Raw genomic sequence first — 20860 nt, 5'->3', positions numbered from 1 at the left:
TGCATTTCTGCAAAAAATGGCAGATTTAAATGCTCACTATCCATGTCTTTTAATACGTGTAAGCAGTAAATTAGCGAAACACATACTAAAACTATTTAACAAAATAATATATTTTAAAAAAATAATTCTCAATAAATGACATACGAGAAAAGTAATATGAATGATAAAATCTTCAAATATTACATGTATAAATTTAAAATGTGTAAGCTTAATTTAATTACAGTTCAAATATTTTTAGCAATTAGATTGGGCTATATGCATTATTAAATTTTTTATCAGTTTAAGTGGTAACTCATCTAAAAAAATTATTAAAAAAGTTATGCAAAATTATATATGTTTCGGGTGTAAGGATTGAGATAACCGTCTAAAGTTTTATAGGTTGTCAGGTCCAAATACTAAGTTCAACGGTTCATCTTTATACTACCATTCGTTTGTGTTGTTCGATTGTAAAAAAAAAAATTCAAAGTGAGTCATTTACTACAAAAAAAGAGATGATAAATAGGGTTAGTCAACACAAAGTTATGTCCTAAGAAATTCAATAGTAATCTTAGTATTTCAGATTATAAAATTGTATGTAGAAATAAAAGTTGAAGAAAATAATAATGTGAAAAGGGGACTAATCATATAGACGATATTTAAAAGAGTGAAAATAAATGATAAAATAAACAAATTAGTTATCCAGTTTATTCACAATTAATTAATTATCAAATTATTATTATTCATCTAAGTTTCAAACAAAATCAAATTAATTAAACAAACATCAATCAATTGTTAGCAAAAAGAAAAGATGAACATATTGCTTCAATAAAAAGTTTTGGTGACGATGATATATGGAGAACTGTTGAAGACCTAAAGAATGTTTTAATTCAAGAGATATATTGAAGATTAAATAATTTAGTTGTTAAAATCTTGTAATCTATGTATTGTATTTAAATTAGTAGATCAAGAGTTAATAGGAAGAACTAGTAAAACACTCAGGAAACTTTCTTATTTCAAAAATGTTATGGAATAATTGATTATCATAAGTGATAATCTATTATCTCAATTAATTTCAGATTTATCAAAAAGTCTTTGAAATAATCGAATCACATTGGTAATCATAAAAATAAAATGATTTTTGAAATAGTTTCTACAATAATTGATTATCACTTATGATAATCGATAATTGATTATCACAATGTTAGTTGCAAAAAATTCTTCAGTTTTCTGACCTAATTAATTTTCAAAATAAGAGTCTATATATATTTTACTTAAATGTAATTTTGAAACAACTTTTTTCTCATAAGTTTAAGAGTTGTATGCTAGATAAACTCTGTGTTTGTGAAAAGAGGATTTTGAAAAAGCCAGTATGTATAGAGCAAGAACTTTCATTAAGTGTTTTGTTGTTAGGAAAGTTGTTCATCCTTTGTGTGTCAAAAGATGTGTTGTTATTCTTTGTGTGTCGAGGGAGATATTATTCATGATTTGTTTGTCAAGGGATGTGTTATTCAAACTTTAACTTTATTCTTAATTATTTTATTATTTAGTTAATCCTTCTCTAAAAAGATTAACAATTGAACGTAAGGTCTTTTGATCCGGTATAAAATATTTGTATAATTTTTTTCTTTTCCTATACTATTTATTTTTATTTTCTCTATTTATAAGAATCAATTTTAGTTATAAAATCAATTTATAGAAAGGAATTTTTTTTAAAAGACACAATTTTTATTGAAGAAAACAATTCATCTTTTCTCTTAGTTTTTGTCCACTTACGAACATTTTGTTGGGTAATTCTAACATCAATTAATTGAACATCTCTCACGTTTCAAGCATCTATATTTAATATTTATATTCTTTTACCTTTTAAATTAAGTAAATAAAATATTATTAAAATTAAGTAAACTAACAAGAAATCCAATTAAAGTCTTGCATTGAATTAACAACAAGCTTTCGAAGACAAACCCCTGTAACAAAAATTAGAATTAAAAAAGAAACAATAAAGACAACCCTTTTTACAAAAGCTAGAATTCAAAAAGAAATAATAATATAAACACAATCTTGATTAATTTATTAAATATTTCTTGCTTTCCAAGCGTATAACGTTCTTTTATCTCTTGAATTAAACGAATAACAAATTGTTAGAATTAAACAAACTAGTTAGAATTTTAATAAAAGATTAGAACTAAATTATCAACAGACATTCAAAGAGAATTCTAATAGCAAAAAATTTAATTCAAAAGGAACAAACGGTGTAAATAAACAACTCTGTTACAGCATTAGACAAATTAATTTAGACTATTTATCTAAATAGAAGTCAACATAATAGATGATAAATAGTCTAAGGTGTCATATGAGAACACTTGAAAACTAATGTTTAATAAAAATTTCAACAGAGTCTCAGTTAACCTCATTTGAATAAATTCGAGATAAATCAATAAAATGAATCTCAATTATAATATATGTACATATACAATAAGTGTATCGGATACAACATGAATATAACGCCAATACATTATTTTAAAAATAATATGATACAATATCTACGTATTAAAAAATGTATAATAATTTTAAAAAATGTAATAAATATATAATTGTCAAAAATCTAAATTAAAAACATGTATTAAAGTTGTCAACATAAAAAATTATAAACTATTGTCATCATAAAAATATTATTGCTTTATAAATTAAAAACTTTATTAATAAGTGTTAGTAAAATATTCTAAAATATCAGACATAAATACGTATTCGACATAAATATATTATCTAAATTAAAGTATCGATGTACTATGTTATAATTAAAAGAAGTTCATATTATATTTTCTAAGTGTAATAAAATTATACTAATAAGATGCTTAACATGAACTTTTATAAAAAAAAAAGTCCTATGAAAATGAATCTATATATAAATTGACGAGACATACTTAAAAAATTAAATTCCCTTTCACAATATAAAAATAAGTTGCAAATTATGAGTTGAATTAACATAATTAAATAAAAATAAGAAATTAAAAAAATAAAGCCCATATACACAGAAGAAACTAAAACTTAGATAATATATATTGTTGAAAAGTTAGTTGGTTTATGAAGTTTTCTTAAACATTTTATAAAGATTGGTGATCAAAAAACATTTTATAATAGTTAATTTATTATATTGGATGACCGATTAGTTAAAATATCATACTTTGAATTTATATTTTATATTTTACCTTGTTAGTTTGAGTATAGTATAGTATTAGTAAAATTAAATTGTGACACAGCTGTTTAAAAAAAACATTGAAACATAACTCAATTTTATATGTACAACAAATAAAGTCAGTTTTGTGATTCTCTTTCTATCAGTAATGATCATTCAACTATTGACCCCAATAAAAACTCATTAAATAAATAGATAAAAAACATATATATAAACTTTATCTTCCTCAAACCTTTCTACAAATAATCAGCAGAAGAACCTTCAAATCCTTGTCCGTAGTTCTAAGTGGCACCATTATCCGGCGGCACAATCACCCGTTGCAGTTGCGTCTTGGATTCTCATGCTTTATTTAATAACTAATAATAATAAAAATAATAATAATGTAGCAGTTCTAAATTTTTACTTCACCATCATTTTTACAACATCAAAGTAGAAGAACACCGTCTACTTGTCTTACTCTACATTCTCTTCTGTATTAAAAAAAGAAAAAACAGTGCTTTAAAATCACCATGACTTAACTCAAAACCTTAGTAATTACCCTATTTTCAATTGAATGGAACGACACCATCTTAAAGAACCCAACAAAAAGCACAACGTTGGTGCCTTGTTTTGGTGGTTAACAGTGTCCATGATCGCATGTCTCCTACTAGTTGCTGCTGTTGTTTATGTAGTAACCAAGTTTGAGGTTGGTCACTCTGATTCAGCTCAACTCACTTCTCAAACCACCAAAGTTGTTCAGAAATACGCCTCTGCTCTTCAATTGGCTCTGCAATTTTTCGACGTCCAGAAATGTAATGTAACCAATGCATATAATATAACACGGACTTTATATTGTTAAGATTATTCATTACTATGTTTCGCAAATACCCAAGTTGATTTTTTGTTGAAAAAAATGTGCTTGTAGCGGGTAAGGTTGAGAATCAGAGGATTTCGTGGCGAGGGGATTCTGGGCTTCGAGATGGGAGTGAAGCGGATTTGGATTTGTCGAAAGGAATGTATGATGCTGGTGACCACATGAAATTTGGGTTCCCCATGGCTTTCACTGCAACTGTGTTATCTTGGGCGATTCTTGAATATGGAGATCGCATGGACGCGGTGAAGCAGCTACACTATGCACTTGACTCTTTAAAGTGGATCACTGATTATCTTGTTAATGCACACCCTTTTCCAGAAGTGCTTTACATTCAGGTCAACTATTTATTTCCCAAGTTTGTTTCTTATCAAACACTATAAAGATTTGTTTTTCTTTTCATTTTTACTCTGGTAAGTAAGCTGAATGAAACACGCTTTTGTTTTGTTGATTGAAGGTGGGGGATCCTGAGGTGGATCATAATTGCTGGGAAAGGCCTGAGGACATGGATGAAGAAAGGCCACTCACTCAAGTTAACTCATCTTTTCCAGGAACAGAAGTTGCGGCTGAAACTGCAGCTGCATTGGCCTCAGCATCTCTTGTTTTTAAGCAGATTGACTTCACTTATTCTAGGATTCTCCTTGGACATGCTCAACAGCTGTTTATTTTTGCTGATACATATAGAGTTTCCTACAGTGTCAGCATCCCTCAAGTGCGGAATTACTACAACTCATCTGGTTTTGGGGATGAACTCTTGTGGGCAGGTGTATGGCTCTATCATGCAACTAAGGATCCTTCATATCTCAATTATGTCACAGAGCAGAATGAAAAATCATTTGGCGGTTTAGGAATCGTATCGTGGTTTAGCTGGGATGATAAACATGCTGCAACTCAGGTACCAACTATGATGTAGTGTTTTATAGCCTTCAGTAAATAGTCCATGCACTATCATTCTCTCGGAAAGTCATTCTAACCATGTTTCTCAGTTGATTGGTAGTGTTAAAACTTCTTCTACTCTAAAAGTATGTAGAAATCAAACACTTTTTTATTCACTTTTCCTTTGTATCTCTCAGATGAATTGGGCATATTAATCTTTGTGATATATATTCTTCATGCATTTTGTGATTATGAACTAGGTTCTTTTGTCCAGAATAAGTTTCTTTGGGGCAAAAAACATCCCAGATGCGGAGAACCTTGACCTTCAGATGTACAGAGAAAGTGTTGAAATCCTCATCTGCACGCTTCTACCTGATTCACCAACAGCCACCACCAACAGAACTGAAAGTACGATTGATTTCTTCCCTCTAGCCTTTGCATTACTTCTGTCTGCCTATTCTTTATCGTTAATTCAGACTAAAGGGTACCTAGGGTTTCATGTTAATAAGGCAAAACATGGCAAAGAACATATCAAATATTAATCTCCCCATTGGATGAACCAACTATCATCATGTAACAGGTGGACTGATATGGCTGGTGCCATGGAACTCTTTGCAAAATTCAGTGGCTTCTGCATTCTTAACTATTCTATACAGTGACTACATGCTCACATCTCAAACCGAAACACTGTACTGTAGTGGGAAATTGTATAAGCCAGTAGATCTTCGCAAATTTGCCATTTCTCAGGTATGCAAGTCTTGCAAAATGAGAGAAACATCTTCCATCCTTTTAATCATCACTGTATTTAGCTTCAAAATTTCTCACCTATAATCAGTATAGAATGAATTAATGTGACTCTATTTTGCATTTGTGGTTGAACAATTTCAGGCAGATTATGTGTTGGGTGAAAATCCTATAAATATGAGTTATCTTGTGGGCTATGGAAGTCACAACCCCAATTACATACATCACAGAGGATCTTCTATTCCAGTTAATGCTACAACTGGTTGCAAAGATGGATTCAAGTGGTTTCACTCAACTTACCCCAATCCTAATATAGCATTTGGAGCATTAGTTGGTGGTCCTTTCCTTAATGAGACATACAATGATTTCAGAAACAACTCAATGCAAGCTGAGCCAACAACATATAACAGTGCTCTCTTTGTTGCTCTCTTGTCTGGTTTAGTTGCAAGTTCCACTGTACCATTCTCCTTCTTCTAAACTTGTATCATCCAGATATGTGAGAATGAAGAATATATAGTGTGAATAAGTTTCACATTAAATACTTATAAAGAGTTGATGATCAGGTAAAAAGTTGGAATTTCTGTCTATCCCTTATGTAAATTTTTAGAAAACCTTTCAAACAGTTTTGCTTTATTTGGCATCAACACCTACCTTCGTAACGAAGAGCTTCTCTACTTTATTAAGAGAAGCAACATAATGCGTTATGTACAGAGCTTCTAGATTCCGTTTCTTAACCTTGTGAATAGACTCTTTCTGTTTGGTGTTTTCCTTTATCTTCAATAATGACCAATAATGCAGCAACAGCTTCTGCTTTTCTTTATCTTGCTTCGCTAGTTCATTACAACATTTATTAATTATTTGATATTTTCAAACATCTGTGATTTATAACGAATGACAACGTAATATTAATCATTCATTTTTATTAATAATTGAAACTTATTACTTTACTTTCTAGGCCGAGTTACTTGACCAATTCATAAATTTTGGTGTTTTAGTTGAATCTCAATAATGATGTATATTATTATAGTCAATGGAATGTGTATTTCTTTTCTTTTCATTAAATAAATATAAGTCAACATATTATCTTTTTTAATCTTGAGTATTTAATATATTATATTTTTTAAATAAATACTTAATAAATTATAAAATTTTGGTTTAGGTATGTGTATTTATTTATTTATTGTAGAATTACTATACTATTATCATCATTACATTGAACATATACATGTAATATGTTCAAGTAGTATTTGTTCTTACATTATTAAGAATATTCTTGATCAATTGTCTTTTTATAAGGTAGTTTTATTCATTTTTCTAAACTTTATCTAATCGGTTGATTATTGTAAAAAAATTATAACTCTCAAGTAAGTGATTGGTATTGTTAGACGTATAGTTAATGCAGGTAGTTCAAAAATGTTTAATGTCTTATATACACATATTTATATTGTCCTTAATAGACTTTTATCTTTAAAAGTGGTCTAATTATAGTCCACTTGATTCCTAACTATGTTTATGGTGCTAATATGCTAATCAGGCATTAATGTTCGCTTAGTGTGGATCGATCGATCTATGTGCTATATCAATAGGTATGATTAGGTCCTCCAACATGTCTAACTTCAAGAAAGTTTTTTATTATAATATGTTGAATGAGGTTTCTTGGTCTACCAATGCCTTTTCCACACAAAAGTCTACTAGTTCAACATATATAACCATTGGGTATTCTTAGTTTGCATCAGGTCCTTTAAAATCGTCGTCTGTGAAAGTTATTGCTAACATGCTTCATCTAGATTTTTCAACCATATGAACTAATCAGAGGGCATGATTGTGCCTTTTCCATGCTGATGTCGTGTGATCACATTTGGCAAAGTTTTCTGATATGAAGTGAATTGTTCCTCTCAATGGTCTTTCTCTCCTCCTACTACTGCTTCGACTACTACGCTTGGTCTGAGGTCGTTCATTCATGTTACTATCCCTCGGTACCCTTTGTGACTCTCTTTGCAACCATTGTGGGTTTCTTGGCATTTCCATAAATTTTTTGAGGAGTCCAGCTTGAATCAGTTCTTCAATATTTTCTTTGAGCACAACACATTCCTTTATGTTATGTTCCAAATTGTGGTACCGACAGTGTTTTCTCCAATCAGTGTTTATAAGTGTCCTAGATTTCCTTAGAAGGGGTAGGAGTTCAACGTTGACGCTTCATCCAAGACACATGATTAGGTTGTATTGAGAAGGGTGTAATTTGTGAATGCAAACCTCTCATGGGATCCTTGGGTAGTCGAGCTTCTAAGTGTGATCTCCTTGCTTCTTCTCCTTTCGTTTTAGTATTTTTCATATTAGTTGCTTCTATCAATTGCATGTATTTAGCAGCCCGAGTTCTGAGGTCATTTAGGTTCAATACAGATTTTTTGCAAAAGCTATTTGAGAATGAGCCCGACTTCAGTGTTGTTACAATATGTTGTATAATTATTTCGGAGCTCAAGTTTCTAATTACCTTACTCAAACACTTAGGTAAGTATTCGGTATAGTTAGACATAATTACTGTAGGTAGTTCAAAAGTGTTTAATGACCTACCTACACATCATATTTATAGTGTCTTGAATGATATTTTACTTTTAGAAGAGACCTAATTACAATCCACTAAGTTTGAAACTATGTTTATGATACTAATATGAATCACATTCACTTAGTATAACTAATTGATCTATGTGTTATACTGATTAATACATGCAATATCCAATCTCCTTACATAATATATCATCAAAACCGACAAACATAATTATAAAAAAAATTAAAATATCTTAAAAAAATTAATTTATACTTCCCATTCATTAACTACATAGTATAGAAAAATATAGTAGTTAATGTTGTTACTATAATCTCGTACTTTTTACTCAAATAAATTTATGTTACGTTTGAAAACAATAATACGAAGAAAGTTTTATGACTATTCATCAGCATTAATTGCAAAAAATAGTTTTATGTGATTATAGAAAAAGTTAAGTTATTTGAAATAAATAAATAAATTAATTGATACTTTATATCATACCATAGAAAAATGTAATAATTAATGTTCTTAATACAATGTCATGCTTTTTACTAAAATGAATTTGTATGGATTTTAACAACAATAACTAGATGAAAGTTTTTTGACCATTCATTAACATTAATTGCATAATAGTTTTGTGTTGTGATGTGAACTTAAATTATATTCTCATTATTATTGAGAGATTAAGTCGTTACAAAATCAATTGAACTTTACATCACATAATATAGAAAAATATAATAACCAATGTTCTTAACATAATTTCATGATTTTTTTACTGAAATAAATTTGTATTAATTTTGAAAGCAATATTTAGAAGAAAGTTTTATGATTATTCATTAACATTAATTGCAAAAAAAAAAAGTTTTATACTGTGATATAAATCTAAATCATTCTCATCATCAAGGTTGGAGAGTTTACAAACTCATGAAACTTCTATAAACTTGTAAACTTATTTCGTAAACCTGTAAAAGTTTATCTAATATGAAAATAGTGTTAAAAAATATTAATGTCATTTATGTATAACATAGAGCGCCTAATACAATAATAATATATCATTTCTATTTTATATTAAAAAGAAAATTAGTAAATCACAACAATAAAATATTATATTACATTAATGTTACATAATATTAAATTATATAAATAACTAAATCATATATAAATTCATAAGAACATAAGTTGTTAATATGAAAATGATTCAAGAGTTAATTTTAAATAATATGTCTATTGAGATATTATAAAAGTAAGAGAAAATTAACGTTTAATTTCAAACTTGTTAATTCATTACTGATATGAGTTCATTCGAGTTAATCACAAATTTAAATAGTTTATTAAAAAAGTAGTTCGACAGTGAATGACCTAATTTTTTTTTTATAACTAACAAAAAACTTAAATGTTAGTTCCAAAGAATTAGGAACTTCTTGGTGGTAAATTTTATGGATCCACGTGGAATATTCTGAATTTCCGACAAATTTTTGTGGATTAATTTGATGTTGAAGAAAAAAAAAAAAAAAAAAAATAAGAGAGGGTAAAGGGGAAAGTGAGAAATGGCCACAATGAATAAAGCACATGCTGCTTATCTCAGAAATGGGTTTTCGTTGCCTTTCTTTTCTTTTTCTTCACAACGAAGAGAAAGAAAGATAGCAACATAGAGCCCTAACACCTTCATCATCATCATCTTCTTCTTCTTCCTTTTACTCGCTTTTCATCTTACCAGGTTTTCTCTCTCTGTCTGATTGTTGTTATCTTTCACTAGATTCCTCTTCATTTCCTTTTCTTCTGTTTTTCTATCTTCCTTTGTTCCGTATCCAAACTCTCCAATTTTTTCCCTTTTCCTCCGTTTGGTGGGTTTTCGGTTTCACCTTTTCCTATCCAACTTTCGCTTCAATTTCGATTCCCCCCTTCTTCTCTGAGATCACTTTAAATTATTGAAGAAAAAAGAAATTGGGGAATCTCAGTTAATACTGTTTAGGTTTGTTTTAGTTCTGTTTGTCGAGATAACCGTTTGATGCATTGCTTTGATCTTTAACTGCTAGATGCAATAGATTTAAGCATGAGGGCTTTTGTTATCTACAAAGATAATAACAACAATTAAGAATAACTGTTGCAGAAAGCAAAGTCCGAAGAATTATAGCCTATAAAACAATTGCTGTTTTTGTCGGTTGCTTGTTTTTGCAGTCGCATTGTTTATGTATTTTCAATTTTTGAATATATACACTGCGGTTACCCATTTGCATTAAATTTCCTTTGTGTTGAACCTAGTATCAAACAGAGACTGTACTTTGTTAAACCTTATGGGTTTGTGTTTTTATAGAGTAGGTAGTTGGCTTGCCAATAGTCCCTGCAGAATAATGGCTTCAGCATGGTTTGAATCAATTCTGTATTAGGTTTTGGTTAGAACTCCTGGTCATTGCGTGAGATTTGAAATCTGGAAACATGAACTATGCCGTGCTATTTGTCTAATATGGGTGCTGTACTTATTCCTTGTTAGAATAGGTGGATGTTATAAATTTCGTAGTTTCTGGTTTCAAAAGGCTTCAGGGCCCCAAAATATGTTATGTACGAATTATTGTTTGTAAAAGATATCATGTTTGTATTTACGTAGCTGCTATGACGCTTTTACGTAGTGGAATTTCTTGGATGCATGTTTGTCCACTATTGCGGTGGATATTGTTGTCATTGTTTTGGCACGTGTTCTGCTTCCTCTTGTCATCTCTATCAAGTTTCTGGACAATTGAGCTTTTGAGTTAATATTATGCCGGTTTTAATGCATTTTATTTTATTTTTTTGTATACAACATATTTTTTATGCATAATAATGATATGTCACCATTTAACATCTGCTATTTCCCCATGATACTATCTGGTATATTATATAGCGGATTATTAGCTTTTCTCCATTTTCTGTATTCCACCAGTGATAACACCGCTGCACAATTTCTTTGGTGTATTTAATATTTATGATATATATGAGTTGGGACGGGAAAAACTTTGTGAGGTACTATGAAGCACGGACATACATATGCACAGTACAATGCAACACACTCTCACATTGAACATTTTATGAATTATTTAAATTGGCAATCAAGATTTTATTCTAAATCATTTATAAAAAAGCTAGTCAAATATAACAATCTGAACACATTATTTTCTAATACAAGAATGGATCCATCCATCCTTCTCAAATTCAAAAGATGAAAAGAGGATCTAATTCATTTAAGACATTTCACCCCTTTGTTGATCACCGTCATTGAAAAAGACATCTTCTAAGTTAGATTCACATAGAGAAGGGGAAATACAAAATGTAAAATGTGAAATGTGAAATAGACAGTTTGTTTGTTTAAAGGAGAAATAGAAACTTCCACAATAAGTTTCTTACTTTCCAACTTCTTAAAGAGATCATTGTGTCTAACTTCATTTGTTCTTACAATTGAAACCCAGTTACAAATGCCTTATATCTTCATCTTTCTCTATGATTGAGTTTTACCCTATATTTATAGTTACAATGGTTTGTTAGTTACGAATTTTCATATTTTGAAATCCAAGCCTTATGCCTTTATCTTATGGACACTTTTGATGATTACATCATCACAACCAACTTTGTTATAGTCTTCTCATATTGTTTTATTCGACATTGGGCAGGACATGGCAGCAGATGATGGTATGACAGATTTGAAGGCTAAGCTGAGTCAGTCTCATGAGACTTGGAAGCAGAATATCGAAAGAAGTCAATCTCAAGTGGATGTATTGGAGGCAAGGATAATGGAGGTAAAGGCTTGCATACATGGCTCTGAGGAAGATGCAAGAAATGAGTTAGAGGTTCTGTGGCGAAGAGTCAAGACTACTTCTACCCTGTTGTCCTACTTAAAATCAAAAGCTAGAATCATGGCGGTTCCTCATCTAGCCCATACATCTTGTGGCATAAAAAAATTAGATGGGGTAGGGCTTGTTGACAAAGATGGGATTCCATTATCAGGTTGGTCTAGGAATGTTGATCTTTCTTCATTTGATGATCCAGATGAAGAATCTTGGATAGGAATTAACAGTCAGCTTGGTTCCTTAGATGAACAAGATGCAGTTTATATAGGTGAGATACTCAAGTCTGTTCAGATGGTCGCCGATGTGATGGAAGCTCTTGTCAAAAGGGCTTTATTGGCAGAATCAGAAACTAGAACGGAAAAAGAAAAAGCGAGTTTAGGTCAGGAAGAAATTATGCGGAAGTCTGCTCAATTAGAGAGTATGTCCATGAAATTAGAAGAAATGGAGCGTTTTGCTTTGGGTACAAATGGTATTTTGAATGACATGCGGCAAAGGGTTGCAGATTTGGTTGAAGAAACAACTAGACAGAGACAACGTGCTTCTGAAAATGAAGAAGAGCTTTCTCGGGTCAAACGGGAATTTGAGTCTCTGAAGTCATATGTTAGTAGTTTAATCACAGTAAGAGAAACCTTACTTTCTTCAGAGAAGCAATTCCAAACTATTGAAAGGCTATTTGAACGGTAAATATTTATATTTGCAATTTCTTATGTTTAAGTTTCTTGATAATTATCTATATTTATTTGACCTGCTTCAAATTGTTTAACTTAGATGTCCCACTTCCTGCTGTATATTTATGCTTAATCATACTTAGTATATTTATACTGAATGGCATGTCGAGATTTATTTTTCTTGGATCCAGTGTGTTTACCTGTGCCAAATAATGGTCCCTATTTCCTACTTCGGGGTGGGGGCATCCTCCTCATGCACAGGAACATTGTTTATTATGGCCTTGGATATCAGGAGCACAGCTCATATTATTCTTGTACTATAAATTTATTTTGTGTGTCATTTAAGAGAGCTAACTTGATTCGCAGTTTTAAGTTTCCTTCATTTTGATTTTTATACTACTAATAAAATTTATTTGCTTTACAAATTACTTTCAACACTTGTTTGGTGGATGCTATTGGAAGTACTCCTCCCTGTTCAGGCTACCTTCTATTATTCTTTTGAAGTGATAATTATTTTCTTCAAATGTTCTTGTATTTGTTTTCTTTTTCTTGGGTATTATAGATAGCGATTAGTAAGCTAGGAGGGTCTGGGAGAATCATAGTTCGTTAGTTAGGAGGAGTTGCCTATAAATAAGAGGGGTTGAGAGGGAGAGTTGTGTTTGGATTTGTTAAATATTTGAGGTGAGAACCAGGTCGCTGAATACCTGCGGTGTAAACTGTTTTCCATAAACACATTATTTTCGTCTATAATTGTTCCGGTTCTTGTCAGGGTTAGTACTAATGGAGGCTGGTTATAGCCAACACAAGAAAAAATAACTTTTAGAGAATGAGGGAGTTGTATTACTGCAATTACTACGCCAATTGAAGCATAAGTCTGAGGCCCAAAAGTATGTTAATATGTAAGATAACATGGGTAGGATGGGATGGACAGTGTATATGTGCCTATTCAATTTTTTATACATGATTGTGTAACACGGGCGTGTTAATATCCCCATATTTTCGTGCTAATGGGGTTTAATTTAATTTCAATTCTCATATAGTGAGTTATGTTTTCTTTTTAAAACAAGATTTATTTGTTTTACTGGTCGATTTTTTGTCTTGAGCAGCCTAGTTGGAAAGACTACTCAGTTGGAGGGTGAGAAAATGCAAAAAGAGGCTGAAGTTCAGAAACTTATGGAGGAGAATGTGAGATTGAGTGCGATGCTTGACAAGAAAGAGGCCCAACTTCTAGCGTTGAATGAACAGTGTAAAATGATGGCCTTGAGCTCTTCAAACCTGTAAATGCCATTGCACTCTACAAATTGCTTGCTTAGCTCTTTCTTGTTGACAACTGGAGGCTTACAGGATAAAGACCATTTGTCAGAAGTCCTCTAATCCATAAGAAATCATGAATGGAGGGCTCCGTAAACATCGTCAATGCCTGTTTAATGCCTCTTTCAAAATTAAACACGGAATTTCTTTTCCCTTAGAATGTAAACTTGGCGTAATTTTTAATGAGAAAAAGACGTGTCTATTCGTTGTATATGTTTTTCCCAGAAACAATCACCGAAACCGAACAAATATATACCCATCAAATGTTGAGATCTGCAAAAGATTACACTTGTTCTATATTGGTAAATACACAGGTTCCCTCGCGGCAAAAGAAATATTTTGCTGTGTATCATTAAATGTGTTCAACTTTCAGCCACTGCGTTAAAAATGTAAGTACGGATGTTCAGGGCTCTCTAGAATGAGATGATATACAGATTCCATCGTATAAAGAGATTTCTGTTTCTTTTTTAAAACATCTAAAAATTTCTCATTCTATAAACCCTTTTGCTTCAATTACATTTTCATGCACTAACCAGTGGCATTGTCATATTTTTATGATATGTAAAGAGAAAAAATATATATATCGCTCTAGGATCTCTCAATATTTCTCACTTGTTTGAAGGAGTGCTGTATGTTCGTATTCTCAGAACACAACACAGACATATATTGAACTGTGCACGTGGAATTATTTTTATTTGAACATGTATCAAAACCTTAAATGTAAAGGAGAGAGCATTTATTAAATGCAATAGATATTACTGTTCAAATAAAAACAGTTATTACGCATTTATAAAATTACTATTCTCCACGATTATTTAACTGACTGTTTTTTTGTTTTTATTTATTTATTGTTTCAAAGTTGAAAATAACAATTATATCCTTTTTCTTTTATATATATATATATATATATATATATATATATAATTTGGTAAGAGATATATACTTCACCAACACAATTAAAAATCCAAAGCTACAAATAAAACTCATAATTGAATTACCTGCATTAAATCAATAACATAACTACTTTATACCATTTAAGAAGTATCCAACTTTCCTCAAACAAATTCACATTCAAAATATACCTTAACACAAATTTACCATTTAAGGCTATCATCACAAAAAAATATAATTAACAAATAGTATAGCTTCAATTACTCAAGTTTCCTTGCTCTTCAAAATATTCAAGAAATGAAATCGGAAAAGGAATAAAAATGTGAGAACCTGAAGTTAAGAAGGAGGAGATTTTTTATGAATGATATTCAAATATTATATTATTAAAAAGTTAAGTTATAAATAGAATTATATTAAATGAGTTTTATTTTATAAAAATTTTAATCCTTTTAAACCTTCTCAGTCATTTATCAAAGATTTTGATCTCATTCTTTATCTCTTTAAATTCACTTTAGTACTTCTAGAGGACAATGAAATCAACTAATCAGTTTTGTAAGTTCATTTTCTATTGAGTTAATATTTTTATTTGGTTACATATGTTCTTTATAGGTTTGCATGTGACATTTGATAGTTTTGTGTGATTCTTTTGTACTTTTGTGGTCATGAGGATATGTTTATATTAGTAACATGAATTTTCTTTATGTAGTTAAAATGTCCTTTGAGATATAGAGTTTTAGAAGCATATGTGAGTCTGGAGTTTTCTATATCAGGTAAGGGAAGTTAGTTTAATTATATTGATTAAATTGTACTTGATGTGTGGACTGTGATTATGAATTTAAGATTGTCGATATATTAAACTAATTTTGGTTATTTTATTGATTGAAAACTTTTATCTTTAGAATTCATTTGGTTATAATAAGATTATCCAATTTGCTCTGCTCGGGCTCTGTTTTGAACTAAAACATGGTATTTGAATTAAAAAAGAGATGAAATTACCTAGATAGGCAGATTGGATAACATACTGTAAAACATCGTGAGCCTTGCGCTTGGCACCATCTAGAAATAAAATTTTAAGAGTTTTAGAGGCTTAGTACGTTAGGAGCCACGAAGTTTCTGTCGAGCATTATCTTGTGTAATTGATGAATTTTCATATTCTAGTATTTTGGTAATTATGAATGTGTTGAAAAATGGATGGTTTATAGGTGGAGAAGAGGATGCTTGGATTGTGTGAATGCTAAATATATATTAAATCTTTGTAAATTGTATTTGGTGTGATATGAGTTTTGTTGAATGAGAAGGTAGTGATTCCTAGGGTGGGAATACTACTACGTGTGATGATGTATGAGAAAGATACTTAATTGAGAGTTGATGGAGATTTTTATCTATAGATTGGTGCAAGATCAAATCTTACAAATATAGGATTTATTCTATCATACTCTTTGGTTGGGGATGTCATCCAACCGTAATATAATTATAACCCATGAAAAACATTGATGAGTTTACAAGTGTAGGATCTTAGATTCTACTAAATATACTAGTTCTTTAGAGCTCATGGCAGATGTATATATGTATACAAAAGAATAATAAGAACATTTGTATGTATGATATTATTTAGGCCTTGATAATTGATAATGAAAAGTGGCTTGTGAAAAAATAATATGACCTTTAAAAGTTTAATGTCTAAAATTTATAGTATGGTTTAAATTTTCTATAGCTTACCTTGGTTACTTGTCCTTTTTGCATCCGTCTGCTATGATAGTGTGATTCACGTGAGAAAAACATAATGTAGGGACCAAGGCTTTAATTAAGCTTAAAATCAAGAAAGAAGAGGTATAATAGGCTCAAAATTAAGGTGGAAAAGAACTATGTTCAAGGTAGGCTTTATTTGATTAGGTGGCTCAAAACAAAACATGTCCTAATCAAGAGCACAAATCCAAAAATCTGTTAAAAGAGAAAAAAAAATGCAAGTTCTAAAATGCAAATAAACATGAGTGTAAAAACTACTCATGTAAAATTGGTTCCAAATTGAATTTTCATGTAAAACTACTCAACCTATTGAAAGAAATTGTAAAAACTGGCCAGAATCTATCAACTCAAACTAGAAATATGAAAATCGTTCACAATCAAGAACTAAAGTCAGTAAAAAAGTCATCATGCAAAATCTGTGAAAATCAACTAAGAACAGCAAAGTATTTATATAAACAAGTTTAAAACAATAAAAGAAAACTAAGAACAAAGTCAATCTCTAAAAACATCAAAAGGAATAAGAAATTCACTTTATGCCTGAAAGTAGAAAACAGAACAAGAACTCAAAAATAAACTGAAAACAGCAAAGAAATCCTAAGTAAACTATATAAGCAAATTTAAAATGTCAAAGTAAAAATAAAACCAGAACTAACTACTTAACACAATAAAGAAATCAGAAAATCATATGTAAACAGGAAAGACTAACTAAAGACAACAAAGAACTACTAAATCAACTATTAAAAGTAACTATACGAACTAACTCAAACTAAATCAACCTCTACAGAATTGAAACAAACAAACAAATTAAAATCAAGGCTACACACAAAACAAGAAAGAAATGTAATAGTGCCTATGAATACTAGAATTGAAATGAAAATCAGCGAAAATAGCATCACTAAAGAAATACGACTAAATCTACAAACTAAATTCAGTAAGGCAAACCTGTAACAACATCAAATTAATAAGAAGAATTGTGATAGAATCAAACCAATTAGAATAGAGAATAGGAAATAGTAGTTAAACCTGCAAAGAAACTAAGTCAGAACTAAATCAAAAATCAGAAACTGGAACTAGTTAGCTAATTAGTGAAAAAGTTTGTATAAGAAAACTGTTAGTCAACTGATATTACCAAAAACAGTTAGTAAAACTGACTAGGCTAGCAAAAACAGTTATTACAGATTAGTAGAGTTAGAAACTGAACAAGTACAGAAAAGAAAAATAGTAAGGTTAGTAAGTTAATAAACTGATTGAATCAACGAAGTAAAAACAAATTAGTAAAACTGAATGCATCAGCAAAATGATTACATTCGTAGAGACCAAAGTCAAAAACAGATTAAGAAAAGCTAACTAAACTCTTTATCTGAATCTAATTCTACATCTACAACTCTAAAAAATTAATGAAGATCAAAATATTAATCCAGAAAATAGAAACTACAACTGTAGATTAGCTGCAGCAAAAAGAAAGTGAAACCATACATGGGCTGGTACAAAAACTTTGATTAACAGAACCTACAAAAGTAACACCATAAAAAATCACGTTAGAAACGAAAGAGAAATGTTAGTGGTTCCGGATGGTCAATTATAGGGTTACTCACATTGCATTCATATCTGCATTATAATTTTAGACTTTGATTTCTGATTCAACCGAGCATATTTTTAAATTGCAATTTTTAATACATGAAAGTACCACCTGTACAGGATTTTTTTAGGTTTCTATAGTTCATGCATGAATTGGTTGATTCTAGGATTAGGTCATATCACATTTGCATTGGCTGTCTAGGATCTGAACTCTGAATCTAAAAAGGGTGCAGTAAAAAAATCTGTAAGCATATGTTAGTTCTTGCGTCTTATTTCATATTCTAATTGCATAATTAATTTTATTAGAATAAAGTAGTTTAGTTGCATGCATTAGCTCGTAAATCTTTTGGTGAACTTTCATATTCTGAAAATAGTCATTCCACATCATTCTAGAATTCTAGCAGTACCATCTTTCCTAGCATTCTGCATTTATCAGTGTATAGGTTCGTTTAGATAGTTTCAGTCATTCTATATATTTTTTCCCTTATTGCATTTTGTTTTTAGCAAGGTAAACCATACAATCTAAAGCTTAATAAGAACCATTTCCATGAATTCAATACCATGGTTTTCCTATACTACATTAGGGGGATTAGGTGGATTTTTTTGGTTTTTGTTGGCCTTATTGCGCCAAAAAGGCTTTTAACACTCTGAAACTCACAACAGTAAAACTAAAGCATACAAATTTTCTGGGTCTTACCCACATTATTCGGGCATTTATTGTGTAAAAGAGTGACTCATACCATACCTTTTAAATTGTTGGTGGTTGGATTAGTTAATCATATAGCTATATATGTTTTTAGTACTTAATTTTCTATTTTTTCTATTCTTTATTGTTAGCCTTACCTAATTTTCTTATTTATCAGGTACAAGAGACTCTAAAAAGCTATAATGCTTTTAAAAAAAGGATTCGTGAAAAGTTACTGAAGGAATCACCCAACTAGGTACAGTAATATAAGTCAAGTTGATAGTAGAAGCATTATAGACGTAGTTAGAATATGATTTACTACTTTAATATGCTCATCTTGTCTTGTTCTCGTGACTAAGTATATCTGTAATAAAGTTGAAGATAAAAGAGAGATAACTCGATCACAAGAGAACAGTAAATATAAATTATTAAAAAAAAATGTAGCATCAACTGTCATGATTTTTATGGGTGGTATAATATCATTTATACCAACCCTTTTTTTCTTTGATTTTGAAATTAGGGAAATAGTTATTGGTCTAATTACCACTTTGGCATTGTTACTATTTGGAAGCATAGAAACAAACCTTAGAAAATTGTCACGTATCAAGCATTTTTTTCATACTTCTTATGTAGTTGTGATGATTTCAATGACATTTAACTGGTTCTTAAGACCTTAGGCTTGAACTAATTATCCCTTATTAGATGTACATTCAAATGTAAGATGTTTATTATGTGATAGCTTGTAAGATCAATGAAATAAAATTGTTATATTTGGGGCATTGTTTGTTCTTCTCTACAGCTCAGCCTTTTGAAATTCTTTTTGTCATGTAGTAGTTTTTAGAGCAAAATAAAATCACTGCAAAGGAAGATATGGAAAATCAAGCTTTTATTTCATACTTTCTACAACTTTGCATCTATCCTTTTCCGTTGCATATTTACACAATTGAAATCGATTTATATATATATATCTAACAATGTAATTCACAGTTTACCTATTTGAATGTCCAATAGCCCAAAGCTTAATCTCAGAAGGAATGAATTTTATACAGTTTGCAAGTTTAAGATTATACTTGACCCTTTTAACTTACGGAAACCATGAACACATTCTGTGATAGTATCATTTAGCTAAACCAAAAAGTGTCAATTTTGAAGGGTAAAATATATTGTTGATACAACTTCTAAGATAAGGAAACACAGACATCAAAGCATCAAGCCTCTACTATTTCAGCTCCTCCAACAAATCTGACTAATATAACATTTAAGATTCATATTACAAACCAAATCTTATTGATGATGAGAAACCTCTTTGTCTCGAGCATTCTGCTCGAATAACCAGTAGGTAGAACGGTTCTTCAAACTTCATGATTCTTGAATTTAAACTAAAAAAAAAAACTCTCCCAATGAAAGTCATAGGTCAATCCCGTAATTTAGAATAAATTGTTTTTAATTTGAGACGTAAATCAACAAAGTTTGAAGCCATTAGATTGAAGTTTTCATGTAAATTTAGTTTGCACTTACTGAAACCTTATCTGTAGGTATGTTTATTGCAAGAACATCCCCTCTTCTACACGGATTTGGAAGTTGAGACATTAAAAGACTCGTAGAAACACCTTTAAACCAGATTTGAATCATATTAATCATGGAAACAGAAAAATGAGCACAAAGAAATTCCTTTGTTGTAAATGAATTGCGTTGAAGATAATGTTATCTGCATAGGGCATTCAGAAGGCATACTCTTGGGGATATGTATGCATTAAGTATTATTTGAAGTAAATCTGTACAGTAAATTTTTTGACTTCTTGTTAATAAGATGATTCTAGCCTTTGGAGAATAAATTCTATATTTCAAAAATATATTATTGTATCATTAAAAAAATTATGTTTTGAACTACTTGAAAAGTCACCACTACACAGTTTACTATTTTTAGTCACTTGTAAAAGATCTGTCTCGACTACTGATTTATCTCTTTGCTAGAT

At 30.3% G+C, this 20860-nt stretch overlaps 2 protein-coding genes across 3 annotated transcripts; both read left to right on the top strand.

Annotated features, from left to right (window-relative positions):
* Nucleotides 1–3725: 3725 nt before the first annotated feature.
* On the top strand, nt 3726–6119 carry LOC108328646 (endoglucanase 2). The gene is made up of 6 exons (XM_017562542.1): nt 3726–3963; nt 4077–4360; nt 4480–4917; nt 5159–5306; nt 5479–5645; nt 5787–6119. Exons 1-6 carry the CDS (start codon nt 3726–3728, stop codon nt 6117–6119), a joined length of 1608 nt encoding a protein of 535 aa, XP_017418031.1.
* Nucleotides 6120–9746: 3627 nt separating this feature from the next.
* On the top strand, nt 9747–14195 carry LOC108320592 (uncharacterized). 2 transcript variants are annotated; one of them, XM_017552050.2, is made up of 3 exons: nt 9747–9904; nt 11829–12685; nt 13780–14195. In XM_017552050.2, exons 2-3 carry the CDS (start codon nt 11832–11834, stop codon nt 13952–13954), a joined length of 1029 nt encoding a protein of 342 aa, XP_017407539.1. In that variant the 5' UTR covers nt 9747–9904; nt 11829–11831; the 3' UTR covers nt 13955–14195. The 2 variants fall into 2 exon arrangements, with proteins under 2 accessions (XP_017407539.1, XP_017407547.1); XM_017552058.2 differs by having other exon boundaries at nt 9766–10159.
* Nucleotides 14196–20860: the final 6665 nt, after the last annotated feature.

This window comes from Vigna angularis, chromosome 1, assembly GCF_016808095.1.
Source record: "Vigna angularis cultivar LongXiaoDou No.4 chromosome 1, ASM1680809v1, whole genome shotgun sequence".
Lineage (NCBI taxonomy): Eukaryota > Viridiplantae > Streptophyta > Magnoliopsida > Fabales > Fabaceae > Vigna > Vigna angularis.
This window is presented reverse-complemented; position numbering and strand designations above follow the sequence as displayed.

Bases quoted from the DNA above. Each gene is read 5' to 3' on its own strand.
- LOC108328646 (XM_017562542.1), top strand. From the start codon at position 3,726: ATGGAACGACACCATCTTAAAGAACCCAACAAAAAGCACAACGTTGGT. The intron at 4,361-4,479 runs GTCAACTATTTA...TGTTGATTGAAG, and splicing joins CAGAAGTGCTTTACATTCAG to GTGGGGGATCCTGAGGTGGA. The intron at 5,646-5,786 runs GTATGCAAGTCT...GAACAATTTCAG, and splicing joins GCAAATTTGCCATTTCTCAG to GCAGATTATGTGTTGGGTGA.
- LOC108320592 (XM_017552050.2), top strand. From the start codon at position 11,832: ATGGCAGCAGATGATGGTATGACAGATTTGAAGGCTAAGCTGAGTCAG. The intron at 12,686-13,779 runs GTAAATATTTAT...TGTCTTGAGCAG, and splicing joins ATTGAAAGGCTATTTGAACG to CCTAGTTGGAAAGACTACTC.